This window comes from Trachemys scripta, chromosome 1, assembly GCF_013100865.1.
Source record: "Trachemys scripta elegans isolate TJP31775 chromosome 1, CAS_Tse_1.0, whole genome shotgun sequence".
Taxonomy (NCBI): domain Eukaryota; kingdom Metazoa; phylum Chordata; order Testudines; family Emydidae; genus Trachemys; species Trachemys scripta.
Genome location: NC_048298.1, coordinates 191389308 through 191411909, shown reverse-complemented (window position 1 = coordinate 191411909; position 22602 = coordinate 191389308). Strand labels below are relative to the sequence as shown.

Genomic DNA, 22602 nt, shown 5'->3' with positions numbered 1-22602 from the left:
TGGGGTGGGGCTGGGGTGTGGGAAAGGGGGGGGCCAGGGCCCTGTGGAGGGTCCTCTTTTTTTATTTGTTAAATATGGTAACCCTAGCTGAAAGTGGCAGTGTAGACACAACCTCAGGAATTTTCTGCATTTTAACAATTTTCAAAGTTTTTAGTGCAATTTTTTTTTAAACAGTTTTTATTAAGTCCACGTTTTCATTGCATTTTAAGGGGAAACTAGCGCTTCACATCCACCATGCTGAAGAACCAAAATGCAGAAGTTTTATCTATTCTTGCATGTTTGGTTTTTTTTTTTTTTTTAGCCCATCTTCCAAAATAGTTCACAAAGGTTTTAAGAACATAAGATGTTTCATTTAGACATTACTGAACTCAAACTTTCACTCCTTAGTGCTCACAACCCCCCAGAATCCTTAGTGCAGCTAAAGTCCTCCCAACTTGGATAGCTTGTGTATGTTGCAAGGGCTTGCATGGAACAAGAGCTTCTGATGTTGCATGACTTTTATACCTCTTTTTGTTGCTTGGAGAACAGAAGTAACCTGGTTTTATTGTTACCCATGAGCCAAAGTTGCACAGTATGTTATCCTATTGTTAATTTTTGGTTTCATTCCTTCCTAATAGGTGATCCTCTCTATTTCTGGTTCTCTGTCCTTTATATAAAACTTAGAACGGAGACCCTAGTATTTTCAGATTTGGTCTTAACTTCAGGTAAACAAATCTGAATGACTAGATTGTGAAGTCAGTAGTAAGTCTTCTGCCTTGTTGCTTGCAGTGTGGGATCTTGTTCTGGGAGGTAGTGAATGGCCTCAACTCCCATTTACTTTAAAAGAAGCAACTCATGGGGTCAGACTGCACATGGTTTGTGAATAATGCTTGTGTTACACAGTGTGGCGACAAGTCTGGATACATTGGATACTTGCCTGCTAATTTAAAATGAAGGTCAACATTTTCAGTGCTAGCTAGAGCTGGAGGACTGTAGTAACAAACTGGACTTGGTCATCTAATTGGAAAAACTCCCCTCTCTAAGGAACTAGTTTGAGGCTTTTGTCCCCAGACCTAATATAGCTTTGGTTACTTATGTGTAGCAAGGCAATCTGAGCAATACTGTCCTATCACGATTAGAAATGAGTTTTTCTTATGATTCACAAAAGGCTAATGATTTTAATAGCCAAGGGAGTTATGATTATGGTAAATCTAAGCATTAAATGTGCTCTGTTAAAAGCAAGTGCTGTGCATGTAATCAGTGGACGAATGGACTTAATACTAATTGTGGATACTGGACATCATCTGAGGCTCAACCAAGTAAGGATTATTAAGTGCATTATTCAGTGCTGTGAGCTAATGCGCGAAGGTACTTTGTTAGAACGAGGTAACTGTGTGTGTGTATGACTGTTTTGTGAATGACGGTTGAACCCTGTATGATATGTTCTATTTCATCTAGGGAGCGTATAGAGCTATTGGAAGAAGCCAAGAAGATGGAAATGGCAAAGTTTCGTTACATTCTTCCTGTGTATGGCATCTGTAAAGAACCTGTTGGCTTGGTCATGGAATACATGGAGACAGGATCACTGGAAAAGCTCCTGGCCTCAGAACCGCTGCCATGGGAGCTACGCTTCCGAATTATCCACGAGACAGCTGTGGGTATGAACTTCCTGCACTGCATGTCCCCGCCACTACTCCATCTGGACCTCAAGCCTGCCAACATCCTGCTGGATGCTCATTACCATGTGAAGGTAATGTCTGGGGTGTATCCCTACTTGAGCGTGCTTTTAGGTCTCACTTCTGCCCAATGGTATCTTTGCATGACTTTTGCTGATTTCAAAGGGAGTTGTACAGGTATGTGAGAGCAAAACTGTGCCCGGAGGGTTCTAAATAAATACTTCTAAGCCTGATTTGTACCATGTGAAACCTGCTTTTTGGGTTTAGGTAGTAATCCTCTCTTTTCCCCCGCCCTATTCTGAAGTGTTGCACAACTGGCTTGGTACAGGCTCTAAGGTCTCCCTCTGAAGAAGAGACCAGTTACAGTAGATCTAGGGCTCGATCAGTTAAAAAATAGCAGGGTCAAAGTTTAGTAGAAAACTCTGGCTTTTAGGTCTTTAGCAAAGAGCTCACTCCTGTGATGGGGGATAAGACCGTAAACATGGAGGGAAAAGGGATGTGGCCCTTGGAGGGATGATTTCTAAGTTATTTGTGTATGTCCCAAGATCTTTCACAGCACCCACTTAGCAGCCCTATTCCATCTGGGGCCTCTCCATGCACGTCCAAGTCTAGTCAGTATTAGCAGGCTTCGGGCTGGAATCCACAGGAATGACTGAATTCCTGGAGGTGCTCTTTCCCCTCCTCCCCCCAACTGGTTTGCTCGGAGTTGATACTGTGAAAAGTGAGCCTCCCATCATACCAGCCACACCCATCATAACGTTCACTCGGAGGTTTTCATGGGCTTAGTGTTAAGAAATTCTTCTTTCGCTTAATTTCCCCCTCATCAGCCAAGTCGTGACCATTTGAGGTGGATTTTTCTAGTCCTGTCATCCACTCTGTTAAAAATGTGGGCTTTCCTTGTGTTTGGAATTTGAGCTCAGTGCTTGTTTTCTAGTTTTGGGCCCGATCCCGCCCCTGCTGAAGTTAGTGGCAAAACTCTTATCCTCAAGGGTGCAGGATTTAGCCCCTTGTTTGGTGGTCACATGTATCTTGTATCAAAGTGGTGACCTGCTCCCCCAAATGGATAAACAGCTTGTTCTAGTCTGTCAGCTCCTTTTTGAGTTCTTTACCTTGGAATGAACCCAACTCTTAAATGGTAAATAAATAATTACAAAGTCATTTAAAAGACACGCTCATGCACAGCTCCTTACTGTTCCTGACTGAAGCAGATCTTTGTATATATGCTGCGAACATGAGTGGTGCACTGGGCCAGCTCTGTATCTGTTCTAGGTGTGGCGGAATAGGGCGTTGATGTGCTCTCACATCGCGGTAATCGGCCTCAATGATCTCTTCAAAGGTCTCATGCAGAAGCTAGGCATGCGCTTGCACAGGTTCCTTGGGAAAGCTACTGTGCTCCTTGTATCAGTCAGGCTAACGTGTCCGTGCCGCTGTTCCATGGCACACAGACAAGCTGCATATGGGCCAGGGCGGAAGCCGCATTGCAGTAGAAGACCCTCCCTTGCTTCCCAGGTCACCCTCAGCAGCGAGATATCGTCCAGGACGAACTCCTGTGGAAAATGTGGGGACAGTGGTCAGTATAGGGGGGCCCCCCCTGCAGCTGTTGGCTTTCCCTAAGGCACAGAAACCCAGAGGACAGTATGGCCATGAAACAATCAGTCCCTCTTGCCCCTGTGCTTATTCACCATTTTGGGGCTCCTGTGGGTTATGTATGCTCGCTTTGGGATGGGCAAATTCTGCTATTGTGTAGACTGTGCTTGTCTTTAAGTATGGGCGAATCATTGCTCTGTCTGGTGTGAACGATGTTGCCTCTGTTAAGTGTTGCATTTTGGCTTTAGAGATGCAACCTTGAGATCTCAGCCGTCCTTGTGATCACTGGCCGAAAGACCCCAAAGAATGGGAAGAGGTGCTCTGAGATAACTGCCCATAACGCACTGCTCCCAGTGCCACTGCAAGTGCGGCAAATGTGGCCAAGCTAGTGTGCTTGCAGCTGACAGTGTGAACACGCTGCAGCATTTTCCCGACTGCGCTCTCCGAGGACTGGTTTAATTCACAGCGCTCTGCATGTGCAAGGGTAGCCTGCCCTGAGTGAACAAACAGTTGCAGGCTGCAAAAGAAGAGTAGATTCGTGTTCTGGGGGAAAAGGTTCTTTACAAAGTATGTGTCCTTAAGCCAGGAAACAAACAAACCGGCTCCCAAATGCAGTAAATAGGAAATGCTCCTGTATGTCCTTCCACTTTCTAAAATAAAAACCACGCCCGTCTTTTTACAAGCACAATATTTATTTTAAAAAATTCCATGCGGGGATGATATTAACTTCTGTGCAGCCCTATTGCATTAGTCATCAAGTGGATGCCTTTGTACAATAAAGTTGTCTCTGGGGTGTTGCATAGTATTTTTGTTTAGTTTTATTATTGAGGCATAATTAACAGAGTGGTGTAAACCACAGCCGGAAACAAATGAATATAAGAAATCTATTTCAAAGAGTTCAAGGTGATGTCTTGTCTTGTCATCTTTAAATGATCTATTTATGGTAAAGCTTTGCTAAGCATCTTTTTTTTTTTTTTTTTTTTTTAGTTCATGCAGCTATTTACAAGTATCCTACAGTTCGAGATGGAAAAGACCCAGTAGATGATCTAGTCCAGTTCTCTGCTCATGCAGGACTGTTTTCCTATACTACTTGTTCTAGTGTGATTCCACATATTAATAAGCTTCACTATCAAGGATCTGATATTCAGCCTGTATTTTCACTGTCTTAATTCTGACCCATTACTCCTTGTTGTTCCCACTTGTACCAATCTAAGTAATTCCTCTCTCTTCTTAGTGTTTGCCCCCTTCAAATATAGACTGTAGTCTCTTTGTCTCCACTTTTCACTTAGCCAAGCTAGACATAATTGGCTCTGGCAATCTTTCTTGATAATCTTATGATTTGGACGGTTTGAAATAACTCTTCTCTGCTTTCCCTGTGATTTTTCCAGTATGTCTAGTAATTGGGTGCCCAGGAACAAATGCAATATCTCAGATGCTGCCATAAAGAGCCATTCGAGTAGATCTGATGCCTCTTCATGTTCATCCATAAAGTGCATTGGCCTCTTGTGCTGCAGTATCTACTCTTAACTTTCTCGCAGCTACTGCTCGTAGGTCTTTTTCAGCATTACCGCTTTCCAGGTTCTCCTCCCATTAAATATCAGTTTCAGATCACTTTCCCTGGATGTACTAGTCATTTCTTTTTTCTTCTCCCGGCTAACTTCATTTTGCTGCTTTCTGCTTCAGTTCCTGATCTCTCTAGAGTCTTCTGTTTGTTTGTTTGTTTTTTTTTGTTTTTTTGTTTTCTACCCTGGCTGGTATTTACAACTTCTCGCAACATAATCCACAGGATCTTTGGTCTACTCTTCATTCCTCCTTCCAGATCTCTAATAAGATCAGATCTAAGGACAATTATTTAGCTAGACCCCATCTTAATGCCCCCCCCACACACACACACTTCCTCTGTATCATTAGTGTTCCTATCTAAACAAATGTTAGGAGTGAGACTTTGTGAAACATTTAAATGTTATTGCATCTACCACTTTCCTGTCACTTGCTAATTTTGTTTTATTAAAGAAGTGAATGTGAACTTTAAAGGGGCACAGTCAAGTTGAAAGATGTATTTCTGTCTGGCAATGTCCTTAGTACTTACTGTAGTAACAAGTAACGTTCAAAATTACTCAAACTGAAAAGTTAGACTAGCTTTTTCTGTTCTGCAGTTTACTTTGTTAGTAGTGTGTGTTTGTCAGATTCTCCTTTGCTGAAAAGCTCGTTCTAAATATTCACCGAGGAACAGAAAAACCCTTTAGGGGAAAAAAAATATATATTTTTAACATTTCAGGGTATTGTTTAAAGGATGGCCTATCAGGAACTGGGATTCTTTTTAAATTAGTCAGAGTCCTACAATTAAGAAATATTTCTACTAGCAAAGGCTTTAAATAAATTGGGGACCGTTCAGGGAAATGGAGACAAACAAAAGTTAAATACCATCTATCCATACAGCTTGCATTAGTTAATGTAGCAATTTGCTTTCACTCCATCATATGTGATAGTTATCAAGAAATGCTAAAAACTAAAGTTCCATTTTTTGAAGCTAAAACACACAGTTCGCCGCACCCATTCAATGCAAGCTTAAACACCCGTCTGTTTCCAAAAGTCGTCAAAACCATAGCATCTTTGTAGCTCTCCAGGTGTCTGTTCATATCTGACAATGAAATAAACACCAGGCACGCCAACAGAGATTAAATATTAATCTTGTTTTATATTACCTAACCTGTTTATGAACTCTGTCACTGAGTGTGATGCAATGAACCCCAGTTGATGACTAAATGCTTTGGTTTTATTCACAGAAAAATAACACACATGAGATTACAGGCTAAAAGCACCAAGTGCCTTCCACAGTTCTGGCTTGTATAACATACAGAATATTGTGTGCAAAAATCCCAATTTAAACTCACTGTTTAATTCCCAGAATTCAGACCCCAGCACTATTATGAAACAGCTGACAGCTCAGAGGGCATTATGGATAATGATCTGCAAATATAATGGGTAATACCAGGTATGCCAATGTACTACGTCTCTTTGAGAATCAGTTTCTCCAGAATGGTCATTAAAAGTAGCTTTTGAAATCATGTTTGACCAGACCAGTATTCTGAAAGTTATTCTGAGCACATTATACTGATGATCAGAATAGAAATGTGTGAGCTTAACAAGCCAAAAATGCTGCGGCCAAGCTCCATGAACAAACTGAAACCCCTGGGAGAGAAATGATTTGATATCCTCAAGTTCCGTACCAAATGCTATTCTGATAGATGTACAGAAACACATGTATAAATACTTTAGCTACTCTTTCCTCATCATTGACCGTATGAAATTCAAAGGAAGAGGCTCTTTAAATGCTCTGAATATTAAAGATCCTGTGGGAGCAGGAAAATGTTTCTCAATGTCTCCTCATCTCAATACACATGCTGTATAGAACGCTGTCCTCCACCCCAGAAGTGGCAGCAATTTTTAACTGCTTTTATTATGTAAGCTCATGAATCACATTGAAATGAAAGGCTCCATATGAAAGTAAATTACTATTCTAAGGAATTAAGGTTAAGGTTTCCTCTAACGATGATGTCACCCACAAATGCCTTTTGGGAGTTTCCAGTTGCCTGTAGTTGTGTGTATTTGCTAGTTAGAGAAGATATCCATTCCAAGAACACACTCACATGCCAAACTCTGAATCACTACATTTTAACGTTGTCATTTTGCATAACTTAATAGGTGTGTTTGGGGGACAACTCTAACAAGCTAATTAAAGGGGAAAACCTACATTAAATGGTTACATTTTCCACCTGCCATATGCTGCTTACTGGCGTTAATAAGAGCTGTGTGACTAAATACCACACACTTTTGAAAACTTACTTCAGAGGACCTAATTTAATCCCACAAAAGCTTCCTCCAGAAAATGCCTGTTTAACTTGGGTGTTGCAGCCCTCAGGTACAGTACTTTAATTTCCAGTGCCCTTTGCAGTATGTTAACACATTCAAGGTGGAAATTTGCTGTTGGATTTTCCTTTTATCTATATACATTTGACTCTGTGGTGTCCTTTTGTACATTCACGCTAATATGTTTCCAAACCAAAAACCCAACAGACCTACAGAGATGCGCTGTACAGTTCCAATGTTACTTTTGTTTCCTTACCTTTGTTGGTTCTAAGACCTTTAATCTAATCTATATTGTAGTTCTGGGAATTGCTGACTTGGATCTATAAAGAAAAGGTGAGCGAGGAGCTGTTCTGAACTTAGGAACTTTTTACATATGTGCAGTTTTATATTTCACTTTTCACTTCAACTGAACACTAAATCTTTACATTGTTTATCTTAGGGTGGTACATTACTTCCATTATGAGCAAACACTCAATGCCCTGTAAATCTTATGGGAAGTGCACAATCCACTACCTTGCACTGTTAGTCATATAATACAGGTACCAGGACTCTTCCAAGTTGGATCTGTTCAGACTTGCATAGTCAGATTGCTGATTAAACAGACATTTTAGGGCTGTATTTTTCAGAAGCACTGAGCACCCAGAACTCCTGTTGCAGTTAATAGGAGCTGCAGGTTCTCAGCCCCTCTGAAACTCAACATGATTTTGAGCATTTGCCTGTCTGGGGGTATCTCTTCCCTATTCCTCCTGCTCTGCATCTTCATGCCGATCTTGATTCCACTGTTTGTATTGGCTCTCTAAGTGGGTTGGGATCATACTTGTCCATTACTACACCATTATGAATATTAGAAATTACCCTTCCAGACACTTCTGGAGTAAGAATGTCTGTCTGATTCCTTGGTCCCAGAGGGGAGTTTTTCTTAGCCCTTATGGTAGGGGAATGTTTTGAAATTTGTTGAAAATTAACAGGGAGATCAAATGTTCTTTGAGACTGAAGTCTCTGAGTTCTAACACCATAAAACTGGTTATAATGTGTATGGGATGGAGTTCCCAAAGTGTAAGTCAATCTCCCACAAACTTATTTTAATTTTTAACATTGCCTTGAATCAATAGGTGATACAAACGTATAGAATTTTCTCAAGGGGGATGCTATAAAGAAGAAAAATGTTATGTGAATGAGTTACTGGAAGATCTGTGCATTGTTACACAAAAGGGGACATTTGAACCCTGTTATATACAGTGGTGAGTTTTATGCTTTGAAGAAGGGGGGGGGGGGGGAGTTACTTAGGAGCCCAAGTTCCATTGAAAATCAGTGGGATTTGTGCTCCTAAATCACTTAATCTCCTTTTGAAATTCTCACCTATATTCTAGAATCTTCCCTAAAATAGCTGGGAAAATATCAAGTAGCAACACAAGAGAAAATTCTTTATCTAGTTGTTTGATTTATGACTGAGATGTACCTGGGAGGACAAATTAATGCATATTTGTTTGATCCTTCAGATTACATTGGAGGTGTTTCCTTTTAAAAATAACTTGCTGTCACTTGTTCTTCTCTCTTCAGCTGGCTCCACTGCTTCACTCCAACTTGCTATCTGTGTTGCTTGCCAGAAAAATCCCTACTGCTTTTTTACATTGTCTTCCTCTGCACATGCCACTTGTTAGTCTACGTAGACATAATCACTATACATAGATGATCCTGATAACCATTCTCTAAATAGCTTTTGTGATTTTTTTTTTTTTTTCCTGGGCTTTGAGCAAGCTATAAAGTTTCTCTGAAACATACATGATCAAACTTTTTCTAGCTTGATGTTGCTTGGAAGGGGAAAGAGTGATGGTTGTATTAATTTGTGGACTACATTAGCCAAACTTTCACAGTCTGAATCATGTGAAGTTGCCCTCCTGAGGTAATATAAGTGCAAACGTTTGTAATGGGCTAACTGGAAAAAGAAAAGGGTGTCTCTTTAGTTTATGGGCTAATCTTTTATTCTTCATAGAAATCTTTTTAATTATTTCTTAAGCCAATAAAAAAGCAAGCCTACCATATCTTAGTATTTTCAGAATTTATTAGCTTGATATTTCCACATGACAATTCACTGTAATGTAGGATTATAACTTGTTCAAGAAAAGTTTAGGTGAAATCATCTGAAGTTTAATTGTTTTATGTTTTTTTCTTTCCTACTTTTGCAGATTTCTGATTTTGGATTAGCAAAGTGCAATGGACTTTCACATTCCCATGATCTCAGCATAGATGGTCTGTGTGGTACTATTGCATATCTGCCTCCAGAACGTATAAAAGAGAAGAACAGATACTTTGACACTAAACATGATGTGTACAGGTCAGTGCATACGTCTCCGTAGGTATCAGTAGAGCTATCAAAAACCCTTGGTTAAATGATACAACATTGTAATTGTAATAATGAGACTTGTTTCTCTCAAGTTCTGGAAGTCTCTCTAACATCAAAGCACAATTTAAAAAATAAATAAAAATTCCAGATTAGGCCCTGATCCTGTAAAGACGTATATGCTTCACTTTAAGAGGAAGAGTAGACCCACTGAAGTCTTTGCAGGATTGAGGCCTTGGTGACTAATTGCTTGTTTTGGTCTTACTTTGTTTTAATCCTTTCTCAAGTGAAGCACTGTTAAATTGTATAGTGCGATATTAAACACACTGATAAGCTAAATTTACATCTTCAGTTTACTGTGAGTGTGTTTATTCATAGATCCTAGGACTGGAAGGGACCTCGAGAGGTCATCGAGTCCAGTCCCCTGCCCGCATGGCAGGACCAAATACTGGACCATCCCTGATAGACATTTATCTAACCTACTCTTTAAATCTCTCCAGAGATGGAGATTCCACAACCTCTTTAGGCAGTTTATTCCAGTGTTTAACCACCCTGACAGTTAGGAACTTTTTCCTAATGTCCAACCTAAACCTCCCTTGCTGCAGTTTAAGCCCATTGCTTCTTGTTCTATCCTTAGAGGCTAAGGTGAACAAGTTTTCTCCCTCCTCCTTATGACACCCTTTTAGATACCTGAAAACTGCTATCATGTCCCCTCTGTCTTCTCTTTTCCATACTAAACAAACTCAATTCTTTTAGCCTTCCTTCATAGGCCATGTTCTCAAGACCTTTAATCATTCTTGTTGCTCTTCTCTGGACCCTCTCCAATTTCGCCACATATTTCTTGAAATGCGGTGCCCAGAACTGGACACAATACTCCAGTTGAGGCCTAACCAACGCAGAGTAGAGCGGAAGAATGACTTCTCGTGTCTTGCTCACAAAACACCTGTTAATACATCCCAGAATCATGTTTGCTTTTTTTGCAACAGCATCACACTGTTGACTCATATTTAGCTTGTGGTCCACTATAACCCCTAGATCCTTTTCTGCCGTACTCCTTCCTAGACAGTCTCTTCCCATTCTGAATGTATGAAACTGATTTTTTTTCTCCCATGATTTTCCAAAGATAATAGCTAGAGGCTCAGATCCCTCCTCTATTAGCTCCTTGAGTATTCTAGGATGCATTTCATCGGGCCCTGGTGACTTGCAGGCATCTAACTTTTCTAAGTGATTTTTAACTTGTTCGTTTTTTATTTTATCTGCCAAACCTACCCCCTTCCCGTTAGCATTCACTATGTTAGACATCCCTTCAGACTTCTCGGTGAAGACCGAAACAAAGAAGTCATTAAGCATCTCTGCTATTTCCAAGTTTCCTGTTACTGTTTCTCCCTCTTCACTGAGCAGTGGGCCTACCCTGTCCTTGGTCTTCCTCTTGCTTCTAATGTATTGATAATAGTAAGTCGTCGTGTTTCCCTTTATTCCCGTAGCTAGTTTGAGCTCATTTTTTGCCTTTCTAATCTTGCCTCTGCATTCCTGTGTTTGCCTATATTCATCCTTTTGTAATCTGTCCTAGTTTCCATTTTTTATGACTCATTATTTTTTAGATCATGCAAGATCTCATGGTTAAGCCAAGGTGGTCTTTTGCCACCTTTTCTATCTTTCCTAACCAGTGGAATAGCTTGCTTTTGGGCCCTTAATAGTGTCCCTTTGGAAAAACTGCCAACTCACCTCAGTTTTTCTCCTCAGTCTTGATTCCCATGGGACCTTACCTATCAGCTCTCTGAGCTTACCAAAATCCGCCTTTCTGAAATCCATTATCTCTATTTTGCTGTTCTCCCTTCTACCCTTCCTTAGAATTGCAAACTCTGATTTTATGATCATTTTCACCCAAGCTGCCTTCTACTTTCAAATTCTCAACTAGTTCCTCCCTATTTGTTAAAATCAAGTCTAGAAAAGCTTCCCCCAGCTTTTTCAACCTTCTGAAATAAAAAGTTGTCTGCAATGCAGTCCAAGAATTTGTTGGATAGTCTGTGCCCCGCTGTGTTATTTTCCCAACATATTTGGATAGTTGAAGTCCCTCATCACTACCAAATCTTGGGCTTTGGATGATTTTGTTAGTTGTTTAAAAAAAGCTTCATCCACCTCTTCCACCTGGTTAGGTGGCCTGTAGTAGACTCCTAGCATGACATCACCCTTGTTTTTTACCCCTTTTAGCCTAACTCAGAGACTCTCAACACTTCCATCTCCTATGTCCATCTCTACCTCAGTCCAAGTGTGTACATTTTTAATATATAAGGCAACACCTCCTCCCTTTTTCTCCTGTCTATCCTTCCTGAGCAAGCTGTACTCATCCACACCAACATTCCAATCCCGTGTATTATCCCACCAAGTTTCAGTGATGCCAACAATGTCATAGTTGTATTTATTTATTAGCACTTCCAGTTCTTCCTGCTTATTACCCATACTTTTATTTTGTTTTTCTAATAAAATAATGCATGTTCTAAGCGAATGGAAGACAAACTGGGATTGCTTCAGTTTGAGTCCAAGTTTACTTAGCAACTTTCTTAGAAATTCCCGACTTCATTCAGATTTCCTTGGTTTTGGCATATGTGGTGACTTGGTGTAAACTAGTAACGAATGTAACCATGATTCTTACTCTCTCCGGTCACTCACTAAAGCCTGGACACTGTTAGTTAGTCCTCGCCATAAGATCCCTAATTTCATTTTAACTGCCATTCAGGCATGGTTCTTAGCCCAGCCCATAAATACACCTAATCACATGGGGTCATCTATACACAGGGCCGGCTCCAGGCACCAGCCCACCAAGCATGTGTTTGGAGTGGCACCTGGAGGGGGGCGGCGCGGCGGGGCGCTCCGGCCCGAGAGTGGGGCCGCGACTGGGCTCGCCACCCTCCCCACGGCGCTCCGGCCGCCGCGGAGAGCCCCGGCCGGGCTCGCCCTCCTGCTCCCAGCGCTCCGGCCGCCGGGGAGAGCGGAGAGCCCCGGCTGGGCTCGCTGCCCTGCTCTGCCGCACTGGGGGGCGGGGGAAGTGGCGGCGGGTGGCTTTTTTGCCCTGTCTATACACTAGCATTCCCTAGGATTAACAGACATAATATCTATTTTACAGTTTTTCTATAGTCATTTGGGGAGTCCTCACACAGAAAAAGCCGTTTGCAGGTAAGCCAATGCTACTTTGTTCATGAGCTTCGTATTTTGGATGTACATAATAGAAACAGGATTCTTTGCTTCCTCTGTGTGCATATCCCAAATTGAGCTGTCTTGTCTGGTGTCTTGACTTACCAACCTCCATTTCTACAGCATATCAATGTGCTGGTCCCTAACTAATGTTCTGAGCTCACATATTTCAAGTATGATTATATATAAAAAAGAAAAAAGTCCAACTTCCCCTTTATATTCTGAAAGTGTAACCTGTAACACTGCCCTCAATCTGTGATCCAAAAGGAGTTTGCATACAGTTCTAGAGTAGCATGTGGTCCAGTGAATTCTAAACAGATCCTTGGCTTTGCTATTGGTAGTTCATGGAAGGCAATTGTCAAGAAATCAGGGTGGATTGATTTTAAAATCGGTGATTTAAAAAAAATTAATAAACTTTTCCGTCTGTACTTTAGAAAATAACTGAAGAAAGATGCATTTTCATTGGTTGATATAACCATTAAAACATGTTTATTTACAACTAAATAGAGCCTTTACGCTAGATTTTGTATATCTGTGCTACCCAAGAGGGAACACTATAACGATATATATTCATGTAAGCAATTATTTAGCCTAATATTTTCCAAGTACATTAGAAACTGGTGAATGATATATTGCTTCTTTACTAGATAATTAATTTTTTGCTCATGACTTTGTCAAGCTGCATTAGGATGGTAACTGGAAATTACACACACACACACCCCAGCATATACAATTTATTTTTATTTAAAACAACCTTAAATGTGTTGAATATATAAACTTCTCATCAAAATATATTTCACATTTATAACTATTTGATTAATTAAACAGAGGGATTGACTGTAGTCAATAAATTTAAATGGATTATTTCACATCAGCCTGGGGAAAATTTTCACATGTGCCTAAGTGAAAATGAGTGGCGCACAAATTCCTACTTGCCTAAGTCTCCTGAAAAATGAGACATCTCCTAAATTATACAGGTTGAGCTGTTATGCCATATTTGTAAAGCTTGACCTCAAAAGTAATGTTTTTCCTCTAATTTTTTCTTTATGTAGGAAAGCCACCTTTAATTCAGAGTTTTTGATAGAGGCTCATGGATTCAGCTTGCTTATTTATTTATTTAAATGTGTTGAGAGATTATAATTTTGGACCTTAAGATAACTAGTGTTACATTTAACTTTACTTTTAAGCAGGTTTATTTATTTAAAAAAAATATATAATTTTAAATATAAAAAAATTGATATGTATCCATCCTGCAAGAAATGTTGTCTTCAGAGACTAACTATAAACCCGAAGGGCCCCGAGGAAGAGTTTGTTCAAGTCCTGATGTAGATCAATTTTTATAAGTGTTATGTGGTGTGGTGGTTTTTTTTTTTTTTTTTTTTAAGTATTACCTCCCCATAATGTACTGAAATGCAAACTATGCTATCTTACCCTTTTAGTTAGCTTCTCAAATCTATAACAAACTTGTTTGGGCAGGTTACCCTCTCCACCCTACTGTCCATTTTCTGGAGAACAAGATCTTGTTTGTTCCTGCCCCTTCTCTGTCCCTATTTGCTTAACTTTAACGTACAATAGAACCTAAAAGTGCAAGCTTTCATCACTTGAATTACATGATCATGCACGTTAGCATGGAGACCATGGTAGATTCACCAACTGTTATATACAGTATGTCTGGAGGTTGAATTGCTGTATGGTACTGTTAGCTTATAATGAGGCACACGAATAAGAGAACAAGTCCCTTCCTCTTTTATTACTGCAGATAGATAGACAAGTGCAAAATACTGTACAGTAACACAGACCAGTATTTCTCTCCAACCTATGGTTTTGTAAAGTGACCTGACATAGGTGATAGAAACATAGCACTGTTGTCAGTGACATCAGTATCGCCATCTGTTCTGAAAGCAAATATGGTTGGGTATTTCAACTTATTCTCTAGCAATTAGTGAAATTTGAATTTAAAACCTGTTTTTATACCATAATAGAAAATATATATATTCCCAACCCTGGAAAAAATGCAGAGAACCCAAGTTTCATCTGAAGCAATTGAACTTTCATATAACGATTCAAGGAAAAGAATCTCATCATTTTGCTAAACTGTTTCTATTTGTGTGCCCTTACTTTGCAGAGGAAAACAACATTTTGCATATTATGGTGAAAGTGGTTAAAGGCCACCGCCCAGAGCTACCTGCCATATCCAAATCCAGACCTCGCTCGTGTAATAACTTGATCAAACTGATGCAAAAGTGCTGGCAAGATGATCCTAGCAAACGGCCAACATTTCAAGGTACCTTTCCTGATAATGCAGCTACCCATCTCTCCTGTGAATCATTTAAGTGTTGAAGACTAAATCCTATATAAACTGATGGTAACACAATGCATTGAGCATATTGTGTAGTGAAGACAAGGCTAGAGGAAGCTTATTCACTTGGGGAAGGGATTATATGAAGACAAGTCTGGCCATGAAGAAATATTGTGTAAACGTCCTAGAAGTAAGACATGTACTGAACTGGGTAATCCCTGTAGCCATTGCCTGGGGAGTGTGCGCGTAGGTTGACTTCCTAAAGCACACATCCTAGCCAAGATTTGAATTTGGTGTGGTGGAGGAGAGCATTGGATGCCCTGGGCCATGATGCCTAATGTTATAAACCAATGAATGGGCTTGGTCTTTCTACAACTGACACATGTTTCTGGCAATTTAATTAAAATAAAAAAAGCCTTCAGCATAACCAAAACCAAACACAAGTGCTCCAACTGTAAACACCTAAGAGAATGCAATAATCCTCTACAGATGTTTTTAATGCTAATTGCTAAAGTGTGATTTGCCCCCCTTCCGTCCCCGCTCCAGATGAAGTACAGGACTGGATGATGACTGAGGCCTGGTCTACACCTTAAAAGTTAGGTCGACCCAGTTACAATGCTCAGGGGTGTGAAAAATCCACACCCCCTGAGCAATGTAGTTAAGCCGACCTAACACCCGGTGTAGACAGAGCTAGGTCGATGGAAGAGTTATTCTGTTGACCTAGCTACCAACTCTCATGGAGGTGAATTTACCTATGCTAATGGGATAACCCCTCCTGTTGGCATAGGTAGTGTTTATAGTGACGTGTTGCAGCTTTGCTACTATAGCATTTCAAATGTAGACAAGCCCTGAGGATGAGGAGACTTCCGCATCTCAGTCACATGTCTGAATCTGGGCCAGGCGGGTACTGACAGATTTGTTACCATCTCACAGCTGATCATTAGCTTATGTGCAATGAGTTGCTGTTAGGCTCTGTTCAGTTTTTAGTGGCTAGTTGGCCATTGGCATTTCAATAAAGGCATAATTCAGTATCCAGGAAGACTGAGATACGTGCTCATGTCTAGAGATAAGGTGAAAATAGCACACTGATAGTGGGCAGTGTGGGGGAAAACTTACATTGCTGCCCTCGATGCGTGTGCTGTGGGATAAAGCGGGGGGGGGGGGGGGGAGAGGGGAGTAAATCTCCAGTACTGTTGACCCAAGCATCTTTCACTAGCATTAAATGCCTCTCAGACAAATAACTGCTGGTTTGGCTATTAAATCTTTCTTGCCTCTTTCAAAGAAATCACCTCAGAAACCGAGGACCTCTGTGAAAAACCAGAAGATGAAACAAAGGAAATGATAGCTCAGGACCTGACCACCAAAAGATGTCCGGAACCACATTCAGAGGTAGTTCTTCTTCCCATATTTAATGCAAAGTTAATATGAAATGCACTCTAAACAAATCTTAAATTGTTGCCAGAAGTGAAATGTACAAGAATCAAACACTGCCCTGACCTAAACCCCCTATAGTACCATTGTAATACTCCCAGTATCCCTCCACTAGTGGTTTAGTTGGGCAACTTTGTGTAGGCATTATGGTAGAAGTGGATCTCGATGAGGGATTTGAATGCAAACAGGAATAGCAGACTTGTAGATCGGAAAGGACCTCCTAGGCATTGGGGTGGACTTGTAAGGAAGCACAAAAACTGCTGTGGCAGAAAAGGATAACGAGGAGAGTGAGGTTGGGACCATTAGTGAAACAGTGGGAGTGATGTGATAAGAAACAAGGCGGGTGTGGTTGGGAGAGCAGTATTATGCAGGGCAGTGAAGGCTAAGAAATTATTATTAATAATAATAATAATAATATTATTTTTGGAGGGTGGGGGGTGAGGGAGTCAGTGGAAGGGCTTCAAAGGTGAATAACAAGGGCAGATTGGGCAAAAAAACCCAGAAAAGACAGTGTGAGGAAAGCCAGAGAGGAGATGAGGGCCTGATTAGTTAACCCTCTCTCAATCTGGATGGGAGAAAGGTTTGATCTTCAAAATGCTGTGAAGGAACAGCTGGATTTGGGGATTCCCTGAAAGTATAATGCTGATAAACCCTGCCATTTTTTCCTAGTACTGAAGTCTTCCAGACACCTTTTCATTTTGTTTGTCTTTAACAGCATTTAAAGAAACCTGCAAATGAACACGTTTTGATTTCATGCTGTTAATTTTCCCCACTGCCGAGTGAAATTCAGACACTTTTAAAACATGTGTTTTCCTTTCTTTTGAAGGGAATGCCTGTGTTATCCCAGCCAAAACGTGAGTCCACTCCAGTATCTGCTAAGGATTATAGCCTCTCTGAGTTGTTGTCCCAGCTGGATTCAGGGATCTCGCAGACGATGGAAGGCCCTGAAGAACTCAGTCGTAGCTCTTCTGAGTCCAAACTTGTTTCCAGTGACAAGAGGCTTTCAGGGGTTTCGTCTGTGGATTCAGCCTTTTCCTCTAGAGGTTCCCTGTCGCTGTCCTTTGAGAGAGAGAACTCTGGAAGTGGTAAGTGTTGGTGATTTTACTGAAATGAGCCATGGGAGACAAGGTGGGGAGTGAGAGAGGGGGATTTTATAAACTGTTCCATAAATCAGAGCATTGACCGTTTTGCTCTTAGCACTATTTGTTCACCTAAATGCTGGATAAACCTTCAGACTGAAATGGGAAAGCATTGTGATTTGAAACTAGGGCAAAGATATATATATATTTTTTCTTCCCATTCTTCAAAAATGGGTGCCTAAATTTAAGCTCCAGGGTGCCTAAATATGGGCTTAGTGGGAGATGTCTAGTCACTTATTTTACTATGGAAAATCAAGTAACTTGTTTAGTTGCCTAAATACAGACTTCAGGTGCCTATAATTGGGCTCCTTTTTTGAATATCTGTGCTTAGCGTCATGTAGTTGGTTCAATACAAACATGATGAGAACTATAATAGATTTTTCCACTTCCAAGCTAGTGCTCCTAAAGACTCTATTTTAGTCCTGGATTAAACTGAGATAATTGCAGGGGTGAGGACAGATCACCTGCGGAATGTCTTTCCCACCCCACCATGCTCTCCTGCCTACTTTCATGAGAGAAGACAAGAAAAGAGTTAGCACACATTCCAAATCTGATTTTAAAACTGTCCTAACTATACTGCAAGGAGGTGTGGATTAAACTGTAGCTTAATTCCTAGGCAAGGAAAGGTAATGACTTTATTCACTGTTAGCCTATTTCAGTCATGAAAATAAAATTCTTGGTTGTAATAGAATTTTGATGTTCTTTCCCCACCCAGATATTGGCACAACAGATATTCAGAAGAGAAAACTGGCCGAGGCAATTATATCTGGAGACACGAGCAAATTGATGAAGATTCTCCAGCCCCAGGATGTTGATCTTGTCTTAGATGGAAGCTCCAGCCTTTTACACTTGGCTGTTGAAGCAGGTCAAGAAGAATGTGTCAAGTGGCTTCTTCTGTATAATGCCAACCCCAACCTGACCAACAAGAAAGGGTCCACTCCTCTCCATGTGGCCATAGAGAAGAAAATGAAAAGCATTGTGGAGCTTATTCTGGCACGGAAAATCAATGTGAATGCCAAAGATGAGGATCAGTGGACTGCTCTTCACTTTGCTGCACAGAATGGGGATGAGTTCAGTACCCGACTGCTGCTTGATAAAAATGCATCACTGAATGAAGTGGATTTTGAAGGAAGAGCCCCCATACACATAGCCTGCCAGCATGGACAAGAGCACATAGTGCGGATACTGTTGAGAAGAGGTGTCAATGTGGATATCAAAGGCAAGGATGGCTGGGTGCCACTGCACTATGCTGCCTGGCAAGGTCATCTCTCCATTGTAAAGCTTCTGGCAAAACAGCCAGGCGTGAATGTGAATGCACAGACAGTGGATGGAAGGACCCCACTGCACCTGGCAGCACAAAGAGGGCATTACAGAGTTGCCCGCATTCTTATAGAACTACAGTCCGATGTCAACGTACGGAACGTGCTTCTGCAAACGGCTCTCCATGTAGCTGCTGAAACTGGCCATACCAGCACTTCGAGGCTGCTTCTCAATCGTGGCGCAGAAATAGAGGTAGCAACAGCGGAGGGATGCACCGCACTTCATTTAGCCTCTCGCAATGGACATCTGGCAACTACCAAACTGTTGCTAGACGAAATGGCGAATGCTTTGGCTAGGGGCCCTTTGAACAGGACAGCGCTCCACCTTGCTGCGGAAAACGGACATGCCGAAGTAGTCGAGCAACTCGTCCATTCGGAAAATGTGAATGATTCTGATGAGGAAGGGCTGACCGCTCTTCATCTGGCAGCAAGAGGCGGGCATACAAAAACAGTTGAGGTTCTATTACAACATGGGGCCCTGGATGACTTGCAAAGCCTCAAGTTTCAGACTCCACTGCAGCTGGCTAAGCAAAGTGGGAATAGCTCTGTAGTCATGCTGCTAGGTGAGACTTAGATGAACAAATTCTGAATCTTGAGATCTTTACTGGAGCTTGACTCTCTTTGGGAGTTCTCCTGGAATTGCGCAGTGACCTGCTTTTCTATTAAGTCTGCAGATAAGTCTGAATTCTAGCCAATCAGAAGCTGCATTTTAGAGAGGTAGCATGGCCTAATGAACTGAGTGTAGGACCAAGAGCCAGGAACTCCTGAGTACTGATTCTAGGTCTGTCATTTGTGTGGTCCTGGGCAAGGCATTTTGTTTCCTTAGTGGAGATGAAAATACTTGTATAACTAACCTCACCGGGATGTTGTGAGGGTTAATTAGATGGGGTTTAAATAGTGCCTTAATTTTTCAATGTGCCAGACCCGCATTTAAGTATTATCATCCTGCCTTCTGATTTCTTCAGACACATGGTGGGAGAAGCATATTATTTCAGATGACTGGATTATTACATAATCCATCCTTTGTGTGTGTGTTTTTAATATAACTTGTTACCATGGAGGCATTGACAGTACACAAATCATTTTGAAATGAGCATTGTTGGAAAGACGCAAGCTATTTTTATTTAAAATGTGTTTTAGGATAGACCTGTTTCAACCTGGACCATGTGGCTAAGTCTCATTTCATTTTCAGAAGGTACAAAATGGAATATATAAAAGTGATCCACTTCTTTCATTGTAATATAGAGTTGTTGATTATAAAGCCACACATTTGTTTACTCAGAATGGTCAAGAGACTATCTTCAGTCAATGCATATGGTAGAAGAATTCTCAGACTGGCTGGTGGAGTGAAGCACAGAAGTTCACTTTTGATATACAATGTAGTAACTTGTATATAGTGTAAGATCAGTAAAATATAAAATTATATTTTGTTACTAGTCAGTTGTGAAATAAGGATCTGTTAATGTGTTTAATGTGAAACTAGAAGCAACTAAGGTTTTAGGGTTTTGTGGCTGAAATTAATTCATGATCAACTGTAGTTAAATGTTATATTCTAATAACATTATAGAACTCTTCACAAGCAGTTTGTTTAGATTAGGTATATAATAGAACCACATGTACAGTGGCACGCTACGTGTCCTAAATGAATGAACTGTGTGTGGTGAATTGTCTAATATAAATATACTGTGTATAGAGTATTTCTACCAGTTGTATACATTTTCTACAGCAGAAAATATTGAGACTGTTTAGGCCTGGGTATGTTTTAATACGCCTCTTAATGTTCATGCTTTTCAAAGTTAAAATGTGATCTGTTTATCAATAAATATAATTGTTTTATATCTATTGTATGTAAATTCTTCTTAGGCAAAGTTTCCTGTAATTAGTAGGGGGGAAAAAAGGAAGAGTACATCATGTAGTTAAACAAACTGAACTACTAAACCTTACACGTGGGGGGGGGGGGGGAGGGAATATACAAATTTCCATTATGAAAGAAGTAGGGCTTTGTTCTGTTTTGGGGCAATAAACCAAATTGATCAATGGAGACAGGTAAGTAGCTGACTGAGGAGGAAAATAGCAGTTTATTATGCTATTATATACATGATTTAATGCTGACTGTCTTCAGTTTAAAAGCTTGAGGTATTAATTAAAACAAATCAAAGGCTAGACCGTCATATCAGCTTTCTTCACTTACATTTTTAGATTGAATTTGTTGCTCATAAAAGGTGCCGTATGACAGTCCTGGAGAATGACATTCTGTATGAATGTGCACGTATTAGTGCTGTACAGCAAATCACTTCACAGAGTAATTGGATGAAAAAATCTAAATCATTCCAAATATGTATTCAACTGTTTCAAACTGTTAGCTACTCTATGGAATGTACCAATGTGAAGAATTGTTAAAGAGAAACTAACACCAAGATTTAAAAAAAACCAAAAACAAAACAAACCCCCAGGAGTCTGAAGTTAGGCTCTTAAATCCATACATAGCACTTGTATTTGGAACTGCAGGCTGCTTAGCACTTTTGAAAATCACCTGCTTGGATGGGATACTTCACTGACTGCCCATGCTGGTTATATTAGAGCGTAGCTATTTACTCCATGCCAGTGGATAGTATTTATTAGCCAGTACACTGGGTTACATACACAATGCAGCCTTTAAATCTCTGCCACGTTTAAGAGCATGGAGTCCTCAGAATGCACTTTCTAAAGCAGAGGCCAGAAAGAAACGGACTTTAAAATGAACTACTGATGTGCTATAAATATTATTCCAGTTAGCCTTGGATTCTTCCAGTGGCCAACATATGCAGACATTTGTACTCTCAAACCATTTTCTCAGAGCAGTGGGCATTCTACAATAATTCAGTCTTCAAAGAATTCTAACAGGAGAAGATTTTAAATGTATGTTTTATATTCAACAGGCATATTCTGCTGCATGTACTGTACTCAAGAGCTGTTATATAACAGTATGTATATAAATGGTGCAAAAAGTCAGTGTATCTAAAAGAATATAAGGCAGTTGTTTTTATAATGCCTTTATAGCTTTGTTTCTTTGTGAAACTAAATTCAGCAGGCTGAAGAAAATGGTTCTTGTATAAAGCGGGCTGGTGTCCTCTAGAGTACTTGGGTACATAAAAACAAACTCCTGTAGAGTAAAAACAAATTTGTGCCATTAGTCTTTATATGTCTCTGCACCAAACAGGGTGCAGATCATAAGAAAAAGGGTGTTAAAGTGATAAATTTTTTAATACCAAATGTGTTTATTTTTTTGTGCAAGTAATCCTTTAAATTGGAATTGTATTAGGTGTTAAAATTAAAAAAAAAAAAAAAAAAAAAAAACTAGTTCTAACTTGTTCTTCTTAATCTCTCCTGAGACAGACGCACCTATCAATATCTTCATTATTCTGGATCCCTTCAATATGTTCCCTGTAAAATATATATCCTTGTGGAAAATGAAAAAGCATGAAAAATTTTTTCATCAGAAAAGTTTCTGGGTACATTGTAATTTGCCTCAGTTCTAATCACCAACGCCCTACTCAGATTGTAAGCCTTTTGAACAGTGTTGATGGCGATCATCCAATTTTGTGATTGGTAATAGTTGCTAATGTCCACTAGAAATGGGGGTGATCTCAAACTTGCTTTTACCTGAAATCTGAACTAGATTTCAAGTTAGACTTGAAAAGCTTGGTATAATCTACTCAGCAATCTAGTTCCCATTAGCAGCGATCCTGAGGGTTGATGTTACCTAATCTGTCTTCTGGGAATAGTTTTC

At 40.2% G+C, this 22602-nt stretch overlaps 1 protein-coding gene across 1 annotated transcript in view; it reads left to right on the top strand.

Moving 5' to 3' along the window:
* Window positions 1-20635, top strand: part of RIPK4 (receptor interacting serine/threonine kinase 4) — a 37245-nt gene extending 16610 nt beyond the window's left edge. Inside the window, exons 2-8 of the mRNA XM_034753213.1 lie at window positions 1438-1729; window positions 9299-9447; window positions 12578-12627; window positions 14771-14929; window positions 16227-16333; window positions 17202-17460; window positions 18230-20635. Coding sequence (XP_034609104.1) covers window positions 1438-1729; window positions 9299-9447; window positions 12578-12627; window positions 14771-14929; window positions 16227-16333; window positions 17202-17460; window positions 18230-19407 — 2194 coding nt within the window. The 3' untranslated portion in view covers window positions 19408-20635. The remainder of the gene's footprint in view (window positions 1-1437; window positions 1730-9298; window positions 9448-12577; window positions 12628-14770; window positions 14930-16226; window positions 16334-17201; window positions 17461-18229) is intronic.
* The last annotated feature ends 1967 nt before the right edge of the window (window positions 20636-22602 follow it).